Below are 24,171 nucleotides of genomic sequence, written 5' to 3'. Positions count from 1 at the left end.
AGCCCACATAAACAGCACTGCAACTGATATACAGATCATTTCCATCACCCCAGAAAATTCTCCTATGCTGCTCTTTGGTCAATCCTTTTCCTCTCCCAGAAGCAACTACTGATTTATACTCCTATAGATTAGTTTAGTCTGTTCTTTTTAAAAAAAAAAAAAAAACAATATTTACTTATTTGGCTATGTCAAGTCTTCGTTGTGTCATGCCAGATCTTTCTGCGGAAGCACGCAGACTCTCTAGCTGTGGTGCAGCTGCTGAGTATTTCCTGATTGAGGGCTCCAGAGCACATAGGCTTCAGTAGTTGCAGCACATGGGCTTAGTTGCTCCGAGGCATGTGGGGTCTTCGTTCCCTGACCAGGGATCGATCCTGAGTCCCCTGCATTGCAAGGCAAATTCTTAACCACTGGACTACCAGGGAAGTCCCAGTTTAATCTGTTCTTGAACTTCATACCAATGGAACCATATAGCATACACTCCTGTATCCGGCTTCTTCCATTCTGCACAATACCTGTGAGATTCATCTGTTTTGATCCAGGTATATCAATAGTTTGTTCCTTTCTGTTGCTGAGTGGTATTTCATTTATGGATGTATCACAGCTTGTGATACATCCATTCACTTGATGATGTATTAGGCTATTTCTATTTGTTGGATATTATGTATACATCCCCTGTGAACATTCTTGCACATAACTTGCCAATTATTTTTCAATACACCAATTTCAAAGTTGCTTTGCCTTGTCTACTGCAACTATCACCTTGACTCTATATGGCCTATACCTTGGATCTTTTCTCCATCTTACCTCTTCTTTCTCAAGGACACAAAAGCAACCAGACCTGAGTCCCTCCCAGCTCCTGTACCCGCCACACGTGCTTTCACACCATTCTCCTGTTGGTAGACTTTTGGGTTGTTTCTCCTACTTTCATTCAACTAACTGAGCATCTACCATGGGCTTACCTAGGCAATTCTCTCAAGATGCTTCCTTGGTGGCTCAGACGGTAAAGAATCTGCCTGCAATTTGGGAGACCAGGGTTTGATCCCTGGTTTGGGAAAATCCCTTGGAGAAAGGAATGGCACAGCCACAGTTTTAACTAATGCTATTCTCAACTTACATCTCCATCTCCATCTGCAACCTTTGTCTCAGGCCTTTTTCTGAAATCTGAGTCCAGAATATCTAACTGCGCTCTAGACATCTCCCCCAGAATGTTCCACAGGCATTTCAAAATCATCAGTGTCCAACCAAACCAGGTAAGCCTTCTACATTCCCCACCTCAGTGAATGGAAACAAAATCTACCCAGACATTCAAAGCAAAATCCTGGGACTTGTCCTATGCTGCCTTCTCCTTCCATTTACCAGTCCAAACAATCCCCAAGTGCTAACCACTCTGCCTCTGGGATATCTAAGGGTCTTTTTCTGCCTCTTGGTTCTCACTTCTAGCTAAGGCCCTCACCATCTCAAGATGAAATTAGGACATTGCTTCTCTGATGGACAGTGGGTTTCTTCTCAATATCCACTCCACGCCTCCCTCTCTGAGTATCAAGGCTCATCCATCTATTCAACTATGCCTTTACTGAGTGCCTTCCATGTGCTAGGCACCCTATCTTCATCCTCCCTGATCTTGCTCTCACCTCTATCCTTGTCTCTCATATGTCTCTGCCCACAACTCTTTTTTGTCTCACCATCTTTATTAATATCACTGGTGTCTTCCTATCTCTCTACCTGCATGCTGCATCTCCTTCTGCTTTCCCATCTTTCTCCACATTGTCCCTCCCCATCAGGACACCTCTTTCTCCTACTCCATCTCTCACCCTCTTGCTCCCTGATTTCCCTTTGGGTGGGAGAATGAGTTAAGGATGGCAAAGTGTTCACTTTTCCCTCTGGGGACTGATCACCCCACCCCCACCACTGAGAAGCCTTTCCTAAATCTGCCACTTAGCTGGCTGGGACCACTTCTGGGTGCCCGAAGACTCTCGTGCAAGGATTCCTTTTTTAAAAAAATGAATATTAGCGGAAGGCTTTAACTTATATCTGTCAGAAACTGATAAATCAAACAAGCACATAATTAATTACTAAAAACATGAAAGACTGAAAACAGACAATTAACAGGCTTGATCGAATGGGACTACGTAGAATATTAGAATAATTAGAAAATATCCATTATTTTCAGGTACACAGATAGATGTTAAAAAAAAGAATCAAAATCATTTAGAACACAATTGCTAACCAACATCCACGACAACATAAAATAATAAGAAAGAATATTTATCATGGTCTTTCCATGGTCTCATGGAAAATTTACAACTTCATTTCTGGGACTTCCCTGGTGGTCCAGTGGTTAAGACTTCACCTTCCAGTGCAGGGGGTGTGGGACCAGTCTCTGGTCAGGGACCTAAGATCCCACATGCATCGTGGCCAAAAACCCAAACATAAAGCAGAAGCAATACTGTAATAAATTCAATAAAGATTTAAAAAAAGAAGGCACACTTTCTTTTTTTAAATGCATTTTAATATATTTATAAGCTTTAAAAACATACTTCTAAATAATTGAAATGTTAAAAGAAAATATAATGGAATTTAAAATATTTTGAATGGGAGTTCACTGGTGGGCCAATGGTTGGAATCCAGTGCTTTCATTGCCAGGGTCTGGATCATCCAGGAACTAAGATCACACAAGCCGCAAGGCATGGTCAAAAAAAAAAAAAAAATTATTTTCAATTGAATGGCTGAAAACGCTGCCTTTCTAAACTGCTGTGAGATGTAGCTGAAACAATTCATGGAAGAAAGTAAATGTGAGGATTAGGAAAGAAAGTTTGAAAATCAATGAATTGAACAGATATTTCAAGAAATTAGAAAAAGTACATAATGACCCAAAATTTAGGATGGAAATAATAAAGATACTTTTATAAATTAATGAACTAGAAAACAATAGAGCAGAAAAATACATAGACTACTTATACTAAAAAATCTCCCATTAAATTGGTAATGCATGAAGAGAAAAGGCATACACATATACACAGAAAAGTAATTTATAGGGAATGGAATATCTGATACATTAGATATTTATATTACAAATTTTTATAAGATAAAATAAATTTCTAGAAAAATATATAACCAAAACTGACTAAAAAAAAATTAGAAGCCTGATATACCTAAAACCATTAAAGACGTTGAATCAGACATTCAAAATTTAACCACCAAAAAGATCACCAAGCCCAGATAGCTATAAAATCATCAAAACAGAGATCACTTCAATCATATAAAAATTATCCTGAAACTGAAAGTGGCTTAGTCTTGTCTGACTCTTTGGGACCCAATGGACTATATACAGTCCATGGAATTTTCTAGGCCAGAATACTGGAGTGGGTAGCCTTTCCCTTCTCCAGGGGATCTTCCCAACCCAGGGATTGAAAACAGGTCTCCCACATTGCAGGTGGATTCTTTACCAACTTTATTAATATTTTTTTTCTTGCATCTATGTTCATGAAGGAAAGTGTTTAATAATTTTTCTTTCTCAAAAGCCTTGCCTAGTTTTGGAGCAAGTTTATATTAATCTTGTGAAGTAAGTTGAGAAACTTTTTCTGTTTTCTGACCACCACAAACCTTTTCTGTTTTCCTAGTGGTCAGAAAACAGACCTAAAAAACCTAAAACCAGAATTTACTAAATAATATAAACTTAACCGGAATTCCCTGGTGGCCTGGTGGTTAAGACTTCTTGCTTCCACGGCAAGGGGCATGGGTTTGACAATTAAAGCATTTTACAAAAGCTGTTCATGATAAACAACGACTCAGATTTTTAAAATAGAAAATATTTCACAACAGTTATTTATGATTTAAAAAATTAGGACTGTATATAGAATGCTTCCTTCTCTCATTAAATTTAGTGTATATTTTTGAAACGACTGTCTTTTTTTCCCTTCTGCATCTCTCCCCCTGTTCCTGTTATTGCCCCACGTTACCCATCATCTTTTCCAGGCATACTTGCATTTCTGACATGTGTCCTTCCTTCACTGCTAGAAGTCGACACTAAGTTTTGTTGTTTTTCAATTCATGATGAATTTTGGGAAACAATTTCCACCTGTTTTTGGCAATACATTTCTGGTGTGTTGTCATCTTTTGGAAAATTGTGTTCCTCTTCCTTACCTTTTTATTTTTCATAGTTCATTGAACAGAAGCTTTGGTCATTTCTTTTTGTTACTCACCCAAATGAGCTAGAGGGCTTCCCTAGTGATCTAGTGGTTAAGAATCTGCCTGCCAATGCAGGGGACACGGTTCCTGTTCCAGAAAGGCTGCACATGTGGAAGCAACTAAGCCCAGGTACCACAGCTACTGAGACCGCCCTCTACAGTCTGTGCTGTGCTCTGCAACAAGAGAAGCCCTCACACTGCAATAAGGACCCAATAGAGTCAAAGATAAATGTCTTTTAAAAAACAGAGAGAGAAACTTTTAAGTTTAAAAAAAAAAAAAAAATGAGCTAGATTCTTCTCAACTATTAGCAGGAGGACCTTTGGGGCAGGGGGGCAGGATGACTTTCCAGATTTACAAGTTCAAGGACTCCTTCTCTTTGCCATATGCTGTGCTTAGTCGCTCAGTCGTGTCCAACTCTTTGAGACCCCATGGACAGGGGAGCCTGGTGTGCTACAGTCCATATTATTAAGAGGAGAATTTTTCTGGCACTTTCTGAGATCTGCTGCCTCCAGGTCGCTTTGGGTGGTTTAAAACATTCTCTCAGATTTCCCTGGTGGTCTAATGGTGTTGAAGAAGACTCTTGAGAGTCCCTTGGACTGCAAGGAGATCCAACCATACAATCCTAAAGGAAATCAGTCCTGAATATTCATTGGAAGAACTGACGCTGAAGCTGAAACTCCAATACTTTGGCCACCTGATGCGAACAACTGACTCATTGGAAAAGACCCTGGTGCTGGGAAAGATTGAAGGCAGGAGAAGAAGGGGACGACAGAGGATGAGATGGTTGGATGGCATCAACGACTCGATGGACATGAGTTTGAGCTGCTGTAAGGACAGGGAAGCCTGGTGTGCTGCAGTCCATGGGGTCATGACTGGGCGACTGAACTGAACCAGTGGCTAAGATTCCACGCTCCCAGGGCAGGGGACCCAGGTTCGGTCCTTGGTCAGGGAACTAGGTCCCACATGCCACAGTGAAAATTGAAGATCCCATGTGCCTCAACTAAGACCCAGCATGGACAGATAAAGAAATATTTTTTAAAAAACAAAAGCATTCTGTCTCTACTTTTACTGGTATTTGAATCTGCTCAGTCAGCACTGCTGTCAGCTTTTCTCTCCAGGGGTTAGGCCTTTCCTCCCAGGAAGGAATATTTGCTTTTTTCTTTTAAGCAGTCACTGGGAAGGTTTTCTGGAAGGACACCTGGGACTGCCTGCTCAGTGGGGAATTTGGTCACACAGATGCATAAACTGGAGTTTGTAGGCACTCTGTATCTCCTAGCTTCACTGAAAATGTAGTATGTATGTATGTTTCCAATCTCTTTACAGGTGTCAAGAAGAGAAATTTAGAAATAAACTGCTGCCACGTTCCCCTCAAAGCTTCACAAGGAGGCTTTTTAGAAAAGAGAATGCTTTGGCAGTAGCAACCTTGCTGAATTGGTTATGGTTCTATGGAGCTGTCCCTTGTCAGCTCAGAATCCTCTCTTGTTCTCCAGCCTTAGGGAAAGCCTTTTGTTAACCAATTTCTTTCTGGCGCAAACACCAGGATGCCCTTTTGTTCATTTACAATAAGAAATAAGGCTGCAGAGACCAGAGACCCGTTACTTCCCAGTCCCCCCAACTCTCTCTCTCATACACACACACACACACACACACACACACACACACACACACACACACATCATTCAGGGTCCCAGCCAGAATTCACATCCTCAGATTTGATTAATTTGAGGAGACAGTTTATTTACAAGGGTGTAGTGGGATTTAGGGGCTTCCCTGGTGGCTCAGATGGTAAAGAATCTGCCTGCAATGAGGGAGACCCAGGTTTGATCCCTGGGTTGGGAAGATCCCCTGGAGGAAGGCATGGTAACCCACTCCAGTATTCTTGCCTGGAGAATCCCCATGGACAGAGGAGCCTGGTGGGCTATAGTTCATGGGGTCGCAAAGAGTCGTCTGCAACTGAGTGACTACGCTCAGCACAGCACAGAGGGGTTTAGGGAATCACAAGGGGTATTTTGACCCCGGCCCAGAGGGATGAGCAGAGAAGAGATTAGAGCAGAGGTTCTAACTCATTTTGTGACACAAATCTCTTTGGCATTCTGGTACATAAAATTAAAAAATACATAACAAAGTAAAACCATTACACTAAGTTTCAGTTATCAAACTATCAATAAATGTTGGGATAGAATAAACCATGTACTTACTACCACATGATAAGACAAGAGATTTAAAATGCAGGCAAGTTGAAGTTAGATTTTAATAAAGGCATATCAGTGTAAAAGACATTGTTCCTGGCTTGAGTAAGAACTTTAGGGATTTCCCTGATGGTCCAGTGGCTGAGACTCTGTGCTCCCAATGCAGAGGGTGCGGGTTCAATCCCTGGTCAGGGAACTAGATTCCACATGCTGCAACTAAAAGACTGGGGCAGCCAAATAAATATAATTAATTAATTAAAAAAAAACTTTAAACTGTGAAGTGGTCTTTGACAAGGTGACACATGTAATGTTGGATGTGAGAAGAGGATGTACTTTTTATCTTTTCCAAATTCACAGACCTCCTGAGACTTATTCCCTGGACTTCTGAAACCTGGAAAAGGACAGAGTCCTATAGAGCAGGTTGCCTGGAGGGGAGCATTGCCCATAGATGGAGGTGTCAGCCAGCCCGTGGTGACCTTGTAGGAAAGGAGCCAGAGGAATGAATACCCTTAACATAATGTTCTCCTGCCCTGCTGTTTTCCTGCCAGGCTCCCCATCAGCCAAAACAGCTAGAAGTCAGAGGTGCCCTTGGCATGGTCTGTACAGGTTAGTCTCTTGGGACAAAGAACAGAGTGGGAGAGGGAAAATGGAGGAGGCAAGCAGAAGACATCCATGCCACCCCCCCACACACACACAGACAAGCTTTCTGGCCAGTGCATTTTCTTTGCAGAGATACACAGGGGGCCTAATTCTAACAGGAGTTCCCCTCCAGAGTGTGGAACCATATCAAGGCTCCCCTACCCCTTAGCAACAGGGCGCCAGGTTCATAAAAGACGCTGACCTCACAGGGTTCTAGAGGGCCATTTGCTGAGCCAGCTCAGCATTCTCTCCCTGACTGCTTGGCTTGGAGACTAACAACCCTGGCCTTGGAGACTCTTCCTTTTTTCTGCCTCCAAGACCCACAGCCCCACTGCCCAACGTTGCATACTTCAGCCACGTTTACACCTTTGGTGAGTACAGCAAGTCCTGCAGGCTGGGGAGTCACTCAGTCACTTCAGGGCCCGTGGCTCTTAACCTTGAGTGTGTGTCAGGATCAGCTGAGGCATTTGTTGAAAAGCTATTGCTGGACGCCACCCCTAGAGTTTCTGATTCGGTAGGTCTGGGATGGATCCATTTCTAACATATGCTGGTGGAAGGATCACTCATTGAGAGCCACTGTTTTAAGGAGACTGCTTGTCTCTGCTGAGATCTAGAGTTGGCAGCCTCACTGTCAGAAAGTTACCTACTTCCGTTATTTCCAGGTTCATGGTGGATTCCTGGCTCCCTGGCAGCTCTCTGCCCAGAGGCCCCGCCTCCCCTGCAGTTCTGAAGGCAGACTCTGCGGTCGGTGGAGGATGGGGTGGGGTGGAGTGGGCAGAGGCCCCTGGGTTTGGGTGGGAGGTGTCTTCTTGCATCGCTGCTCTTCACAGGCTTTCCCATGTCTGTGTTTATGCTGAGTTTCACTCATTTGCCCATCTTGTTACTCTTTGCTCTTCACTTTTGTCCCATGGTCAGAGCAGCTGTCACTTTCTCTTTCCCAGGAAGTTTTCCTGAGCATCTCAGCTCTACTCACCTTGGCAGTCTGCCAAGTCACCTTCAGGGAAAGACTGCTTGGGGAGGCAATCTCAGTCCAAATAAAAGCCAGATTCCTCGCAACAGCCTACAAGGCCGTAGGCAATCTGGCCTCATCTCCTGCCTCTGTCTCCCCTCACACACCCAGCTCCAGCTACACTGGCCCCCTGCTGCTTCTGAATACTCAGACATCCAGACATGTCCTCACTTTAGGACCTTTGCATTTTTTGTTCCCTGTGCTTGAAGTGCTCCTCTCGTGCATTTCCACGAGGTTTGTTCCTTCACCTGCTTGAAATCTTTGCCCAAATATCACTTTCTTAAGGAAGCCTCCCTGAGCACCTTATTTATTTTTTAAGTAACATTTATTTATTTTGCCACGCCGGATGTTAGTTGTGGCACACAGGATCTTCGATCTTCATTGTGCCATGAGAACTCTTAGTTGTGGCACGTGGGATCTAGTTCCCTGACCAGGGATCAAACCTGGGCCCCTGGCATTGGGAGCACAGAGCCTTCGCCACTGAACCACCAGGGAAGTCCCCCTGCACACCCTGTTTAAATCTGCAGTCCACGCAGCCCTTCCTATCCCCCTCCCTACTTTGCTCTTCTCCATAGGCACTACCGTCTTCAATATACTTGTTTTTCTTATCTGTCTTCCCTAATTAGATTATCCATGAGGACCAGAGTTTACATTTACCAGGCTCATTGGGCCAAGCAAGGTGCCTGGCATATGGTAAGTACTCAGTAAACATTTGTGGAATGAGCGTATGAATTTAAAAAATGGATTTCCCCCACTAGGCACTGAGACCTTCAGGAGGGCAGGTTTGCAGTCTTCCCTGCAGAGGAAGAGACAGCAATAAAGGGAACTCAAGAGGCCAGAGTCCCCTCCAGCATCTCCCCAACCCATATGGGTCAGGGCAAGGGCAGTGAGAAGTGAAAACTCCCTTCTGCAGAAGGGGAAATAGGTTGGGGTGGGGGTGGGGGGCAGAGAAAAGGAAAGGTGTGCCCATCAATGCTAAGACTGTGGCTGGAGCTCAGCACAGGGAGTTTAGACAGAAGTGTCTCAGTGAGGGGGACGCAGTTCTCGTCTTCCCTAGAGCCACTAGCCCAAAGGAGTGTGCCTAGGAGGGCATTTATGGTGCTGGAGAAGACTCTTGAGAGTCCCTTGTACTGCAAGGAGATCCAACCAGTCCATTCTAAAGGAGATCAATCCTGGGTGTTCACTGGAAGGACTGATGCTAAACCTGAAACTCCAATACTTTGGCCACCTCATGCGACGAGTTGACTCACTGTAAAAGACTCTGATGCTGGGAAGGATTGGGGGCGGGAGGAGAAGGGGACGACAGAGAATGAGATGGCTGGATGGAATCACCGACTCTATGGACATGAGTTTGAGTGAACTCCAGGAGTTGGTGATGGACAGGGAGGCCTGGTGTGCGGTGATTCATGGGGTCACAAAGAGTTGGACACAACTGAGCAACTGAACTGCCCACTCTGTTGAGTAAGGAGTGGGGAGCTACTCCCACTCTGTCGAACCCACAGTGACCAGCATCCCTCACACCCCTAATGTCAGCCTCACCCTTGGCTCTTGTATCCACCAACACTGTCTCTTTCAGCACCACTGGCCTCCAAAGAATCCACTGTCTGTTTCTGGCTGTGCCATGCAGCTTGTGGGATTTTAGCTCCCTGACCAGGGACCGAACCTGGGCCTGAGGCAATGAGAGCACTGGAGTCCTAACTACTGAATCATCAGGGAATTCTCCCACCAAAGAATATACTTAAATTCTCAAATTTCAGGCATCTGTAGACTTCACTGAAAATTTCAAAGGAGATAAGATGAAGGGATTACAGTGTATATCCTAAAGCAAACAAACTAAGACTCCCTTGTCAGACACTTCGTATTTCCAAGTGCCTCTCTGGAGCCACCAGGCCGGAAATGAAGTGTCTCTCCCTTTCCAGACCCTGCACCCATCTTACCACCCTCCCATATCTGCCAGCAACTTCAAGTTCTTCTCCGGTCCAGAGTACAGAAAAACTTAGTCCGTCGTTCCTTAGCTTCCTATCCAAACCTGCATGTCCAGACTTGTGAAACCTGGGCCTCAGTCACCTGAAACTCCAGACCTGTTCAGAGATCCTCTCTTCCTGAGAATCAGTGCCCCTGGGGTCTTACAGACCTTCCCCCATGGTTTATCAGAACATTTCTTACATGTACACCCTGGGCTCTCCTTCAGAGGAATGAAGAATGTTATTTTCTCCTCTCCTTTCTAGACCCTGCTCCCCCTTTTTCTTGGGTGCTGCTGTCAGCAGAAGCTGATGAGGAAGTGAGGCCTGGGACTTAGAGGAGGAGGGAATGAGGGGAAAGGGGAAGTCTGGGAGGCAGGCCTCCAGGAAGCTGATGGGGGAGGAGAGCTGGCAGACAGAGGCACCCAATCTGGTTGTTTCCTCCAACATCTCAACCAGCACCTGCTGAGCTATGAGCCAAACCAGGGATTTACAGGGTAGGGAAGGTGGGAATAGGCAGGATTCTAAAATGGGAAAACGGAGCTGGACAGTACTGGGTTGGGGGGCTGGGAAGCTGACCTATGAAAGCAGAACTGTAATGGCTTCAGGCTGAGCTTGGGGGTGAGGAGAGGAAGGTGGGGGTGAGGCTACATTAACCTTTGCGCTCCTTCAGGAGGAAAAGCCTTTGGGCTGCTGAAGGCCCAGCAGGAAGAGAGAATCAATGAAATCAACCAGGTAAAAGGAAGGGCCTTGACCAGGACAGTGGGGTGGATGGGGGGAGCATTGTTGGACCGGGGCAGGGGCCCTACCCATGTTCTTGCTTTCCCCCTACAGCAATTCCTGGATGATCCCAAATACAGCAGTGATGAGGACCTGCCCTCCAAACTGGAAGCCTTCAAGAGTGAGGGGACAACCGTCGGGGGCGGGGAGAAGGGGGTGAGGAGGGTAGGATTTCCCCAGGAAGAGAGAGGACAGAAGAAACAAAGTCTATTTTTTAAAAATAATTCTATCTATTTCCTATTTATTTTTATTTATTTTGGCTGAGCTGGGTCTTCACTGCTCAGTAGGCTTTCCTCCAGTTTCGGGGAGCAGGGGCGACTCCAGTTGTGCTGCACGGACTTCTCATTTTGAGGGCAAGAGGGCTTCAGTAGCTGCAGTTCCCTGGGCTCCACAGAACAGTCTCAGCAGTGGTGGCACTTGGGCTTAGTTGCTTTGTGGCATATACAGGATCTTCCTGGGCCGGTTCTTTACCACTAGGCCACCAGGGAAGCACACACAGTCTACTTTTGAGGTGGGAAAAAGGAAGGTTGCCTCTGTTGCTGCCCTAGTAACAGTCCCTTTCCCCGGCCCGCCCCTCTCTCAGTACCTTCTCTAGTTCCCTACACCTTAGCAGGGCCCCTCAGCTCCCCAACCCCTACTTCCTCTGCCTGCCCCGTCGCCTCCTCCTCTTCTGCCATCTGCAACCCCTTTCTCAATCCCTGCCCTGCCTCTGCCTGTGACCCTCCAGCCAGCGCTGACCCTCTCTGCTCTCTCCCCTCATCCAGAGAAGTACATGGAGTTTGACCTGAATGAAGATGGAGGTATCGGTGAGAAAAGGGTTATTTGGGGGAAGTGTGCTGATCTAGGAAGAGGGAGGTCTTTCCTACAGTGCTCCATTTCCAGTTTGGGAGAGATGACAGTGACCAGAGTAGGATGTGTGTGTGTGTGTGTGTTAGTTGCTAAGTTGTGTCTGACTCTCTGCGATCCCATGGACTGCAGCCTGCCAGGCTCCGCTGTCCATGGAATTCTCCAGGCAAGAATACTGCAGTGGGTTGCCATTTCCTTCTCCACCAGAGTAGGATGGGCAATGGTAATGAGGTGGTGGAGGTAACAGAGAGAGAGGCTTCCCTCTTCTCACCCCCATCCTCTGCGCCTCCAGATATCATGTCCCTGAAGCGAATGATGGAGAAACTTGGGGTCCCCAAGACCCACCTGGAGCTAAAGAAATTAATCATGGAGGTATCCAGTGGCTCTGGGGAGACTTTCAGCTACTCTGACTTTCTCAAGATGATGCTGGGCAAGAGATCTGCTATTCTAAAAATGTGAGAGTCCAGTTCCAGCCTCTCCTATACTTGACTGTTTTCTCTCCCCTCTGCCTCCATCCCCAGGCTCACCTTCTACACATAACCAGCATGCGTTTCTCTTCTGTCTTTTGAGAGGCCCTTCCAGGTCCTATTCTCATCCACGATTCTGGTCCCCACAGCCCCCAGGACTCTCACTCCTGCCCTTTCTCCTTCTCCTCCCACCCTCACAACCCTCAGCCTTTTCTGGACTTTCACAGCACACTAAAATGTATTTTCTTGAGAAGACTGTCCTCTGATCCCCATGTCTCTTCCCATCTCAACTAGGATCCTGATGTATGAAGAGAAAGCAAGAGAACAGGACAAGCCAACGGGTCTCCCAGCCAAGAAAGCTATCTCTGAGTTGCCCTGATTTGAGGTGGGATTGAAGGGGCTTCTAATGACTCCAACATAGAAAGAGAAGACAAAATTGTGAACCACAGCCAAACTAACTTAAATAAATTATCCTCCTTCAGATGAATTCAGCTTGGTCACTGTTTTTTCCCCCTGGGTTTGGGAAGGGGTGAAGCATCTTTGAGGGAAGGGTAGCAAGGATTGGCCCATATGAGCAGTCCATCAACAGTTCTGTAGTATATTTACCACACAGCAGATGATTTTGTCCACCAGGGGGGATGTATAAGATAGCCTGACCTCAAGGAATTTAAGTGGGATGAAAACACATGTATAGACAAATAAAAAAATAGATCACTCAAGCTCATGATGAAGAGCAAAGATTACCTTGAACCAACATCCTCCATTATTATAAGCTTTGTAACCTCAGAAAATCCTTCAGCCTCTCTGAGTCTTTCATTTGAAAATGAGAATAAGAGGATCTACCCTGCAGTGCCTGACATATCATAAGCCCTCAATAATGTTTAAAACTTGAATGGATGGATGGATAGATGAAAGAACTGGTTTTTTCCAATTAAGGATTCACAACACTATAATGGCTGATAATTTAAGCGAAAATGAGTCTTGAGGTCCTTTCAGAGGCAAGCTACAAAAACTGAGCCTAATAAAAGGACAAGGGGCTTGTACTAGGAGAGTATTGAGAGCAGATTCCAGGAATACAGGATCCCTGGATGGCAGATAGGATTAAACAGCCAACTTTGGGGAAGGCAGAAGCCTGAGAGTTCTCAGGCCTTTGGTGAGGTTATTCTGAACTTTTCCTCCAAAGGGTCCAGTCCGGTTAACTCCAGCAACTCCCAGTTGCTGGCCACTGTTTCAGATTTCCCTACTCCCTGGAAAGCAAAAATCAAACTGGCCCACCTTGTTTCACATTCCGAGGAGAGACCAGGCCTGTAAGGTCATGTGTATTGGCCCTTTCCAGTGGTAAAGCCAGGTTGGCATCTTAAGAGTGCTACAGTAACTGTATAGGACTTCAGACGAGGAAGAGATCAATGTGGGTTCAATAAAATATCTGAATATAACAAAATTAATAGCTAACCTTAATTGAGCACCTACTTTATACTGGGTAGATGCTTTCTGTGTATTAATTCGTCCCAACAACTCTGGTGACACAAAGGACAGAAAGGATCTGGGGCTTAAATTTGTTCATTCAGGATAAACTGGGTTATATTCATACAATGAATTATTATTATACAACAATAAGAATGAACAACCTACTGCATGCAACAATGTAATTAACTTCATTAATATAATGTTGATAAAAAGTAGGCAGAAAAGAACCCTTACTGTACAATTCCATTTGAGTAAAGTACAAAACAAGTAAAATTAATATATATTATTAGAAATCAGGATAGTAGTTAGCCTTGGGGGAGGACAGTGGCTAAAAGAGCCCTTGGCAGCTTCTGTGCTAGTTAAGGTTCTGTTTTTGGTTACATGCTCTGCTCAGTTCATGAAAAGTTATTAAAATTTCACACATATACATATATATATATATAGGAGAAAGGCATGGCAACCCACTGCACTATTCTTGCCTGGAAAATCCCATGGACAGAGGAGGCTGGTGGGCTACGGTCCATGGGGTCGCAAAGAGTTGGACATGACTGAATTGACTTGGCATGCATGTGTGTGTATATATATATATATAAAATGCACACACGCACATATATATATACACACATACTTTGATAAGATTTTAAAAATCATTTATTGGGCATTAACCATGTTCCATCCCCTATTCCAGGCGCCTGGGATATAAAAGTAACAAAACAAAGATCCCTGCCTTTGTGAAGTTTATGTTCTACTGCAGTAACTGGTATAGGAGGAGGACAGATAACAAGGAGTAAATATTTTAAATTTCTATGCTCTATTTAAAAATGACAGTATTATTCAAAAAAAAAAAGGGCAGGTTAAAGGGAATCAGGGATGCCAAGATGGTCAGGGAAGATTAAAATTCTGAAAGGGTAATCAGGAGAGGATTCAGTGAGGAGGTGACCAACACTGAACAAAAACTTCAAGAAAATACAGCAGTGAGCCACGCAGGTTTCTGGGGGAAGAGTCATTTGCGCACAGGGAAAGGGGCAGAGAGGGCCCTAGAGTGAGAAAGGCCTGGGCAGATAGAGTAATAAGATAAAAAACTCAACAGGGGGCCAGGAGATCAAATCAGTCAATCCTGAAGGAAAGCAGTCCTGAATATTCATTGGAAGGACTGACGCTGAAGCTGAAACTCCAATACTTCAGCCACCTGACGCAAAGAACTGACTCACTAGAAAAGACCCTGACGTTGGGAAAGATTGAAGGCAGGAGGAAAAGGGGAAGATGAAGGATGAGACGGTTGGGTGGCATCACCGACTTGATAGACATGAGTTTGAGCAAATTTCGGGAGTTGGTGACGAAGAGGGAAGCCTGGCATGCTGCGGCCCATGGGGTTGCAAAGAGTCAGATATGACTGAGCAACTGAACTGAACTGAATAGGGGGCCAAGTCATCTAGCGTCTTGTAGGCTGCAGGAAGGACTTTAGCTTTTCTTCTGAGAGAAAGGGAGTGGCACTGCAGGACTCTGAGTGAAGGAATGGTCTGCAACCTCCTTTGAGAAAAGGCCCGCTCTGACTTCAGTATAGAGAACAGACTGCAGGCACAGAGGGAAGTTCAAGACGACCAGTTAGGACGCTGTTCCTGTAAACCCGGTGAGAGATAAGGATGGCTCAGATCAAGGCAGAAGCCGTGGAAGTGAAGAGGTGGGATTCCTGATGTTCTCTCAAGCTAGGATTTCCTGTCTGATTGAAAGTGTAGAGTGTGACAACTAAAAGAATTGAGGAGGTTTCCAGGGTTTTCGAATTAACTGGAATTTTCATTTTTATAAAACATTTACTTATTTGTATTTATTTATTGGGCTGTGCTGGGTCTTAATTGAAGCACACAGGATCTCTGATCTTCGTTGTGACGTGCAGGATGTTTAGTTGTGGAATGTGGGATACAGCGCCCCAATCAGGGATCGAACTCAAACCCCCTGCATTAGCAGTGTGAGGTGTTAGTCACTGGACCACCAGGGAAGTCCCTGGAATTTTTAAACTGTCGTCAGCTGAGATGGTGAAGGCTGTGGATAGAGAAGTTATTGAAAGACTAGAGATCAAATGGAGAAGGAAATGGCAACCCACTCCAGTACTCTTGCCTGGAAAATCCCATGGACAAGGGAGCCTGGTAGGCTGCAGTCCATGGGGTCATGAAGAGTCAGACATGACAGAGTGACTTCACTTTCACTTTTCACTCTCATGCACTAGAGAAGGAAATGGCAACCCACTCCAGTGTTCTTGCCTGGAGAATCTCAGGGAGAGAGGACCCTGGTGGGCTGCTGTCTATGGGGTCACACAGGGTAGGACATGACTGAAGCAACTTAGCAGCAGCAGCAGCAGAGATCAAAATGTTTGCTTTTGGACATACTGAATTTGAAACCATCTGTTAGACCTCTAAGAGGTGATGGCAAGTACACAGCTGTGTATACAAGTCTGGTGTTGGAAGTCAGGTCTTTGATGAAGATACACATTTGGGAAGTTATTAGCATATAAACATTATTTCAAGCCATGAGGCTGATACTCTTGACATCTGCAGTTTGAGTAGACGGTGGGGATGAAGACTTGACTGGAGTGGCTTTAACAAAGGAAGAGAGGATAGAAATTGGAGATAGTACAGAGAGCGCTTCCAAGAATTTTTGCTGTGTTAACTGTCCAGGGGAAGGGGACAAGAGAATCATTTGAAAATTTGAGAACTGAAGTCATCTCAACCATCTTCTTTTTTTTTTTTTTTTTTGCATCTCAACCATCTTAATGAGCCTCAGGATAAAATTCTTACCATATTCTTACTAAATTTTCCACTCTCATTTTTCATAATGCACAGGCAGGCGTAGGTTCCAAATCCATGCCTCTGCTTATCAGTTCACAGGGCCCGAGATGTTGTGCACTCGCTCCTCAAACCTGGCTAAATCTTAACAAGTTCTTCATATCAGTTAATAACTTTCCCTAATCAATTTCAGACTTTCCCAGAAACATTTCTGAACCTACCCAGGCACAGTCTGATTCTTATTCCTCTACTTCTATAATATAAATTAGTGAACTAAAATGGATGGGAATGGGCAAATTTAATTCAGATGACCATTATATCTACTCTGTGGGCAAGAAAAAAGAAATGGAGCAGCCTTCATAGTCAACAAAAGAGTCCAAAATGCAGTACCTGAGCAATCTCAAAAATGACAGAATGATCTTGGTTTGTTTCCAAGGCAGACCATTCAACATCACAGTAATCCAAGCCTATGCCCCTACCACTAATGCTGAGGAAGCTGAAGTTGAACAGTTCAAGATCTTCTAGAACTAAGACCAAAAAAAGATATCCTTTTCATCATAGGGAACTGGAATGCAAAATTAGGAAGTCAAGAGATACCCAGAATAACAGGCAAGATTGGGCTTGGAGTACAAAATGAGGCAGGGAAAAGGCTAACAGAATTCGGTCAAGAGAACACACTGGTCACAGTAAACACCCTTTGCCAACAACCCAAGAGATGACTCTACATGTGGATATTACCAGATGGTCAATACTGAAATCAGATTGATTATATTCTTTGCAGCCTAAGATGGAGAAGCACTATACAGTCAACAAAAACAAGATACGGAGCTGACTATGGCTCAGATCATGAACTCCTTATTGCAAAATTCAAGCTTAAACTGAAGAAAGCAGGGAAAAATACTAGACCGCTCAGTATGACCTAAATCAAATCCCTTATGATTATACAGTAGAGGTGATGAATAGATTCAAGGGATTAAATCTGGTAGACAGAGTACCTGAAAAACTATGGACAGAGGTTCATAACACTGTACAGGAGGCGGTGACCAAAACCATTCTAAAGAAAAAGAAACGCAAGAAGGCATGATGATTGTCTGAGGAGGCCTTACAAATAGCTAAGAAGCGAATAGAAAAGAAGCAAAAGGCAAAGCAGAAAGGGAAAGATACACCCAAATGAATTCAGAGTTCCAGAGAATAACAAGGAGAGATAAGAAAGCCTTCATAAGTGAACAATGCAAAGAAATAGAGGAAAAACAGTAGAATGCGAAAGACTAGAGATCTCTTCAAGAAAAGTGGAGATACCCAGGGAACACTTCATGCAAAGATGGGCACACTAAAGGTCAGAAACAGCAAGGACCTAACAGAAGCTGAAGAAGAACTATACAAAAAAGGTCTTAATGACCCAGATAACCATAACGGTGTGGTCACTCACCTAGAACCAGACATCCTGGAGTGTGAAGTCAAGTGGGTCTCAGGAAGCATTACTATGAGCAAAGCTAGTGGAGATGATGGAATTCCAGTTGAGCTATTTCAAATCCTAAAAGACAATGCTGTTAAAATGCCACACTCAATATGCAAGCAAATTTGGAAAACTCAGCAATGGCCACGAGACTGGAAAAGGTCAGTTTTCCTTCCAATCCCAAAGAAAGTCAAGGCTAGAATGTTCAAACTACCATACAACTGTACTCATTTTACATGTTAGCAAGGTAATGCTCAAAAATCCTTCAAACTAGGCTTCAATAGTATGTGAACTGAGAACTTCCAGGTGTACAAGCTAGATTCAGAAAAAGCAGAGTAACCAGAGATTAAACTGCCAACATCCACTGGATCATAGAAAAACCAAGAGAATTCCAGAAAAACATCAACTTCTGCTTCACTGACTATACAAAAGCCTTTTACCATGTGGATCACACCAAACTATGGAAAATTCTTCAAGAGATGGGAGTACCAGACCACCTTACCTGCCTTCTGAAAAGCCTGTATGCAGGTCAAGAAGTAACAGTTAGAACCGGACATGGAACAATGGATTGGTTCAAAATTGGGAAAGGAGTACGTCAAGGCTGTATATCGTCACCCTACTTATTTAACTTATATGCTGAGTACCTCATGCTAAATAACAGGCTAGATGAAGCACAAGGTGGAATCAAGATTGCTGGGAGAAATATCAACAATCTCAGATATGCAGATGATACCACTTTAATGGCAGAAAGAGAAGAGGAACTACAGAGCCTCTTGATGAAGGTGAAAGAGGACAGTGAAAATGGCAGCTTAAAATTCAACATTAAAATAACTAAGATTATGGCATCTGGTCCCATCACTTCATGGCAAATAGATGGGGAAACAGTGGGAGATTTTATTTTCTGAGGCTCCAAAATCATTGTGGATGATGACTACAGTCATGAAATTAAAAGATGCTTGCTCTTTGGAAGAAAAGCTATGACAAACCTAGACAGCGTATTAAAAAGCAGAGACATCACTTTGCCGACAAAGTGTATAGTCAAAGCTATGGTTTTTCCAGTAGTCATGTACAGATGTGAAAGTTGGATGATAAAGAAGACTGAGCACTGAAGAATTGATGCTTTTGAATAGCAGTGCTGGAGAAAACTCTTGAACGTCCCTTAGACAGGAAGGAGATCAAACCAGTCAATCCTGAAGGAAATCAACCCTGAATATTTATTGGCAGGACTGATGCTAAAGGTGAAGCTCCAATACTTTGGCCACCTGATGCAAAAAGCTGACTCAATGGAAAAGACCCTGATGCTGGGAAAGACTGAGGGCAAGAGAAAAGGGGAAGATAAAGAATGAGATGGTTAGATGGCATCACGACTCAATGGACACGAGTTTGAGTAAACTCGGGGAGATAGTGAAAGACAGAGGAGCCTGGCATGCTGCGGTCCATAGAGTCGAAAGAGCTGGACAGGACTGAGTAGTTGATAGGACAACAACAACAACTTCTAAAATTTTCTGTGCATATCTCTGGTGCCTTCAGGACATAGTTGTTGACAATGGGTCACTGAAGAAATCAGAGGAAATTAAAAAAACAGCTGGAGGCAAATGAAAATGAAAACACAATGATCTAAAATCCATGGGATGCAGCAAAAATATTTCTAAGAAGTTTATAGTAATACAAACCTACTTCATGAAACAGGAAAAACCTCAAGTAAACAATCTAACTTTACACCTAAAGGAACTAGATAAAGAAGAACAAACAAAACCTAAAATTAGTAGAAGAGAAAAAATAATAAAGAACAGAAATAAATGAAATAAAGAAAAAAAATAGAAAACACTAATGAAACTAAGATATTCTTTGAAAAGATAAACAAAATCGATAAACATTTAGCCAGACTCATCAAGAGTCCAAATCAATAAAATCAGAAATGAAAAAGAAGTCAAACTGACACCACAGAAATAGAATCATAAGTGAAAGTGAAAGCCGCTAAGTTGTGTCTGACTCTTTGCGACCCCAAGGACTATACAGTCCATGGAATTCTCCAGGCCAGAATACTGGAGTGGGTAGCCTATCCCTTCTCCAGCAGATCTTCCCAACCCAGGAATTGAACCGGAGTTTCATGCATTGCAGGAGGATTTCTTTACCAGCTGACCTACTAAGGATCATAAGTGATTGCTACAAATAATCATATGCCAATAAAATGGGCAACCTAGAAGAAATGGACAAATTCCTAGAAATGTACAATCTCCTAAGAGTGAATCAAGAAGAAACAGAAAATATGAACAGACCAGTTACTGAAATTGACTCAGTAATTAAAAAAAAAAACCTTCCAACAAGCAAAAGTTCAGAACCGGAATGTTTCTACTAAAGATGAATTCTACCAAACATTTAAAGAAGATTTAACGTCCATCTTTCTCAAACTATTCCAAAAAACTGAAGAGGAAGAAACACCTCTGAACTCATTCTATGAGGCCAGTATCACCCTGATAAAGATACCACGAAAATATAAAAATTATAGGCCAATATCACTGATGAACAGAGATACAAAAATCCTCAAAAAAAATCAGCAACTGGAATTCAACAATACATTACATGTGTACACCATGATCAAGTGGGATTTATCCCAAGGATGCATGGATGGTTCAATGTCCGCAAATCAATCAATGCGATATACCACATTAACAAACAGAGGAGGAAAAATCACATGGTCATCTCAATAGATGCAGGAAAAAGCTTATGACAAATTTAACATTCATTTATGATTAAAACTCTCTAGAAAGTGGGCATAGAGGGGATACACCTCAACATAATAAAGGCCATATATGACAATCCCACAGCTAACATCATACTCAATGGTGAGAAGCTGAAACATTTAAGAGCTCACCACTTTTATTCAACATAGTATTGGAAGTCCCAGCTATAGGAAGTCATACAAGAAAAAGAAATAAGAAATTCAAATTAGAAAGGAAGAAGTAAAACTGTCAGTTTGAAGATGATAAACATAGAAAATTCTAAACGAATTTGATAAGTTTAAAAATTTGCAACTTTACCAACGAATCTGGTAAAACTGCAGGATATAAAATTAATACACAGATATCTGTTGCATTTCTGCTGCTGCTAAGTTGCTGCTAAGTCGCTTCAGTAGTGTCTGACTCTGTGTGACCCCATAGATGGCAGCCCACCAGGCTCCGCCGTCCCTGGGATTCTCCAGGCAAGAACACTGGAGTGGGTTGCCATTTCCTTCTCCAAATGCATTTCTACATACTACCAATGAACTATCAGAAAGAGAAAGTAAGAAAACAGTCCCATTTATAATTGCATCAAAAAGAATAAAACACCTGGGAATAAATCAAACTAAGGAGGCAAAACACCTGTACTCAGAAATCTGTAAGACACTGATGAGAGAAACTGAAGACAACACAAACAAATGGAAAGGCACCATGCTCAGGGATTGGAAGAATTAAAATTGTTAAAATAATTATGCTACTCAAGGCAATCTGCAGACTCAGTGCAATCCCTGTCAAAACACCAATGGCATTTTTCAAAGAACTAGAACAAATGATTCTAAAACTTGTATAGAAACACAAAAAAAACCCACGAAAAGTCACAACACTGAGAAAGAACAAGTTTAAAAAACGGGCAGAGGACCTGACTAGACATGGAGAACAATATAGAGATTCTTCAAAAATAGAACTACAATAGAGTAATTCCAGTCCTGTGTCTTTATCTGATGGAAATGAAGACATTAATTTAAAAGATATATTTACCCTATGTTCACTGAAGCATTATTTATAACAGCCAAGATATGGAAGCAACCTAAGTGCCCACCGATAGGTGAATGGATAAATAAGATGGTGTGTGTGTGTGTCTGTCTGTGTGTGATGGAATATTACTCAGCCAGGAAAAAGAAAGCAACCTTGCCATTTGTGTCAACATGGTCGACCTAAAGAGTATCATGCTATGTAAAATAAGTCAGACAAAGAAGACAAATACTGTATGATTTCACTTATGTATAATCTATAAAACAAATGTAAGAAAGCAGAAATAGAGTCACAGATACAGAGAACAAACAGGTAGCTGGGGGAAGGGTAAGGAGAGAAATAGGTATAGATTAAGCAACAGAAACTTCCGGTTACAAAATAACTGAGTCCTAGATATGAAATGTATAGTGTAGAGAATATAGTCAATAATTATGCATGGTGACAGATGATAACTAGACTTGTGATGATGATCATTTTGAAATATTGATATTTAAGTCACACTGTTGTATACGAAGAACTAACATAGTGTTGTAGGCTAACTATACTCCAAAAACAGACACACAGAGAAATCAGATTTGTGGTGGAGGGAGAGGGAAATGAATGAAGGCAGTCAAGAAATATCAACTTCCAGTTATACGTAAACACTAGACATGCAATATACAGCATGATAAATACAATCGAAACTGATGAAAGTTGTTAAGAGTAAACTGTCAGAGTTCTCATCACGAGGAAAAAAATACATTTTTTTCTGTTTAAGTTTGTCACTGTATGAGATGATGGATGTTCACTAAATATGGTAATCATTTCATGATGTTTGTAAGTCACATCATTATGCTATACACCTTAAATTTATGTAGTTGCTGCTAAGTCACTTCAGTCGTGTCCGACTCTGTGTGACCCCATAGACGGCAGCCCACCAGGCTGCCCTGTCCCTGGGATTCTCCAGGCGAGAAGTACTGTGTGTCAATTGTGTCTCAAAACTGGAAGAAAAAATAATGTATCACCATTGGTGCATCAATTGTAACAAACATGCCACACTAATGCACAATGTTCAGTCAGTTCAGTTTCTCAGTCGTGTCTGACTCTTTGCGACCCCATGAATCACAGCACATCAAGCCTCCCTGTCCATCACTAACTCCCAGAGTTCACTCAATGTTAATAATAGGGAAAACTGAAGCAGGGGAAGGAATATACTAGCATTCTCTGCACTTTCTGCTCAATTATTCTGTAAACTTAAAACCGCTTTAATAAAAATCTATTTTACGTGTCTGTGTTAATTGCTCAGTCGTGTCCGACTTTCGTAACCCCATAGACTGTAGCCTGCCAGAATCCTCTGTCCATGTAATTCTCCAGGCAAGAAAACTGAAGAAATGGAGTGGTTGCCATTTCCTTCTCCAGGGGATCTTCCCCACACAGGGATCCAACCTGGGTTTCCTGCGTTGCACGCAGATTCTTTACCAGGGAAACCCCTATTTATAGCTGTTGAATGATTTGCTGAATAAGTAGGGGGTATGATCAGAGCAGAATAAATCCATGGGTTTGCAGAGTCGGAGAGGACTCAGCACACTCGCACACACGCGCACACACACACACACGAGTAACAGTCGGAGAGGACTCAGCACATTCGCGCGCGCACACACACACACACACACACACGAGTAACAGAGCTTCCCAGGTGGCTTTCTGCCACTGTTGGAGAAGCAAGAGACATGGGTTCGATACCTGGCTTGGGAAGAGCCCCTGGAGTAGGAAATGGCAACCCAGTTCAAGATCGCCTGGAAAATTCCACCGGACAGAGGAGCCTGGAAGGCTACAGTCCATGTAGTCCCAGTCCATGCGGTCCCAAAGAGTCAGACACGACTGAGCGACCACACACACACGTAAAAGGAGACAAAAGAGGGGAATGGTACTGCATTTCGCAGAATTAAACCCGTTATGAAGGAAACGGAAACTGTCAATAATATCAGTTACACAAATATATTCATGAAAATTATAAATCATAAAATGCCCGTCTTAGTCATTAGTTGCCAATATTTTGAGGAATAGGTTATTTGTACCCTATCTTTGTCCAAACGATTTGCATATATTATGCAAATAAGTAGAACTACTCACAGAATGCCTAGGCTCCGTGATGCAATCCCCTGGACTCTTGGATTGGCCTGTCAATCCACCTTATTTGCATGACGTGATTTAATAAACGAAGGCCCCGCCCCCTCATGCTTTCACCTCTCGCGAAGATAAGCGTGAGTTGGAGCTCTTCCCTGGTTACGTAAGCTCCGCCCTTCGGCAGCTAATCCCTTCCGCCCAGTCTTCTAGTTCTATCTCCTTCGCGGATAGTTCTATAGGCCTAGCATCGTTTCCTTCCACTGTTGGCGTCTCTACGTTTCTCCGTTCCCATCTTTCCACGAACGCACTACGCACGCTCCGCCTCTTTCTCCCCCTAGTCGTCGCGCAAATTCTGCGCCCCAACAGCCTGGCCGACCGGCACCGCATTCCCGCCCCCTCTACACGTCTCAACGGCCGACTCCGGCAGCCTGCCTCTTCAGCCAACCGGCGTCCTAGCGCCCATAAGTCCCTCCTCCTTATGCAAATAACTTATGTCAGCTTCGCACGCTCTGCTTTTTTTTTAAAAAAAGG

General features: G+C 43.4%; 1 protein-coding gene and 1 long non-coding RNA gene across 3 annotated transcripts; both read left to right on the top strand.

Annotated features, from left to right (window-relative positions):
- Positions 1–7,305: 7,305 nt before the first annotated feature.
- Positions 7,306–8,719, top strand: LOC129543406 (uncharacterized). The gene is made up of 3 exons (XR_008683282.1): positions 7,306–7,387; positions 7,679–7,760; positions 8,652–8,719. It is a non-coding gene; the product is annotated as an uncharacterized LOC129543406 (long non-coding RNA).
- Positions 8,720–10,346: 1,627 nt separating this feature from the next.
- On the top strand, positions 10,347–12,566 carry AIF1 (allograft inflammatory factor 1). 2 transcript variants are annotated; one of them, XM_055406498.2, is made up of 6 exons: positions 10,347–10,483; positions 10,660–10,721; positions 10,821–10,887; positions 11,531–11,572; positions 11,905–12,067; positions 12,374–12,566. In XM_055406498.2, the coding sequence occupies exons 1-6, from the start codon at positions 10,459–10,461 to the stop codon at positions 12,456–12,458; spliced, it is 444 nt and encodes a 147-aa protein (XP_055262473.1). In that variant the 5' UTR covers positions 10,347–10,458; the 3' UTR covers positions 12,459–12,566. The 2 variants fall into 2 exon arrangements, with proteins under 2 accessions (XP_055262473.1, XP_088687628.1); XM_088831502.1 differs by having other exon boundaries at positions 10,821–10,922; positions 11,494–11,572.
- Positions 12,567–24,171: the final 11,605 nt, after the last annotated feature.

This window comes from Moschus berezovskii, chromosome 23, assembly GCF_049115385.1.
Source record: "Moschus berezovskii isolate FMDL1 chromosome 23, NW_MosBer_1.0, whole genome shotgun sequence".
NCBI lineage: Eukaryota > Metazoa > Chordata > Mammalia > Artiodactyla > Moschidae > Moschus > Moschus berezovskii.
This window is presented reverse-complemented; position numbering and strand designations above follow the sequence as displayed.

Bases quoted from the DNA above. Each gene is read 5' to 3' on its own strand.
- AIF1 (XM_088831502.1), top strand. From the start codon at position 10,459: ATGAGCCAAACCAGGGATTTACAGG. The intron at 10,484-10,659 runs GTAGGGAAGGTG...GCGCTCCTTCAG, and splicing joins CCAAACCAGGGATTTACAGG to GAGGAAAAGCCTTTGGGCTG. The intron at 10,923-11,493 runs GTGAGGAGGGTA...GTGACCCTCCAG, and splicing joins TCGGGGGCGGGGAGAAGGGG to CCAGCGCTGACCCTCTCTGC.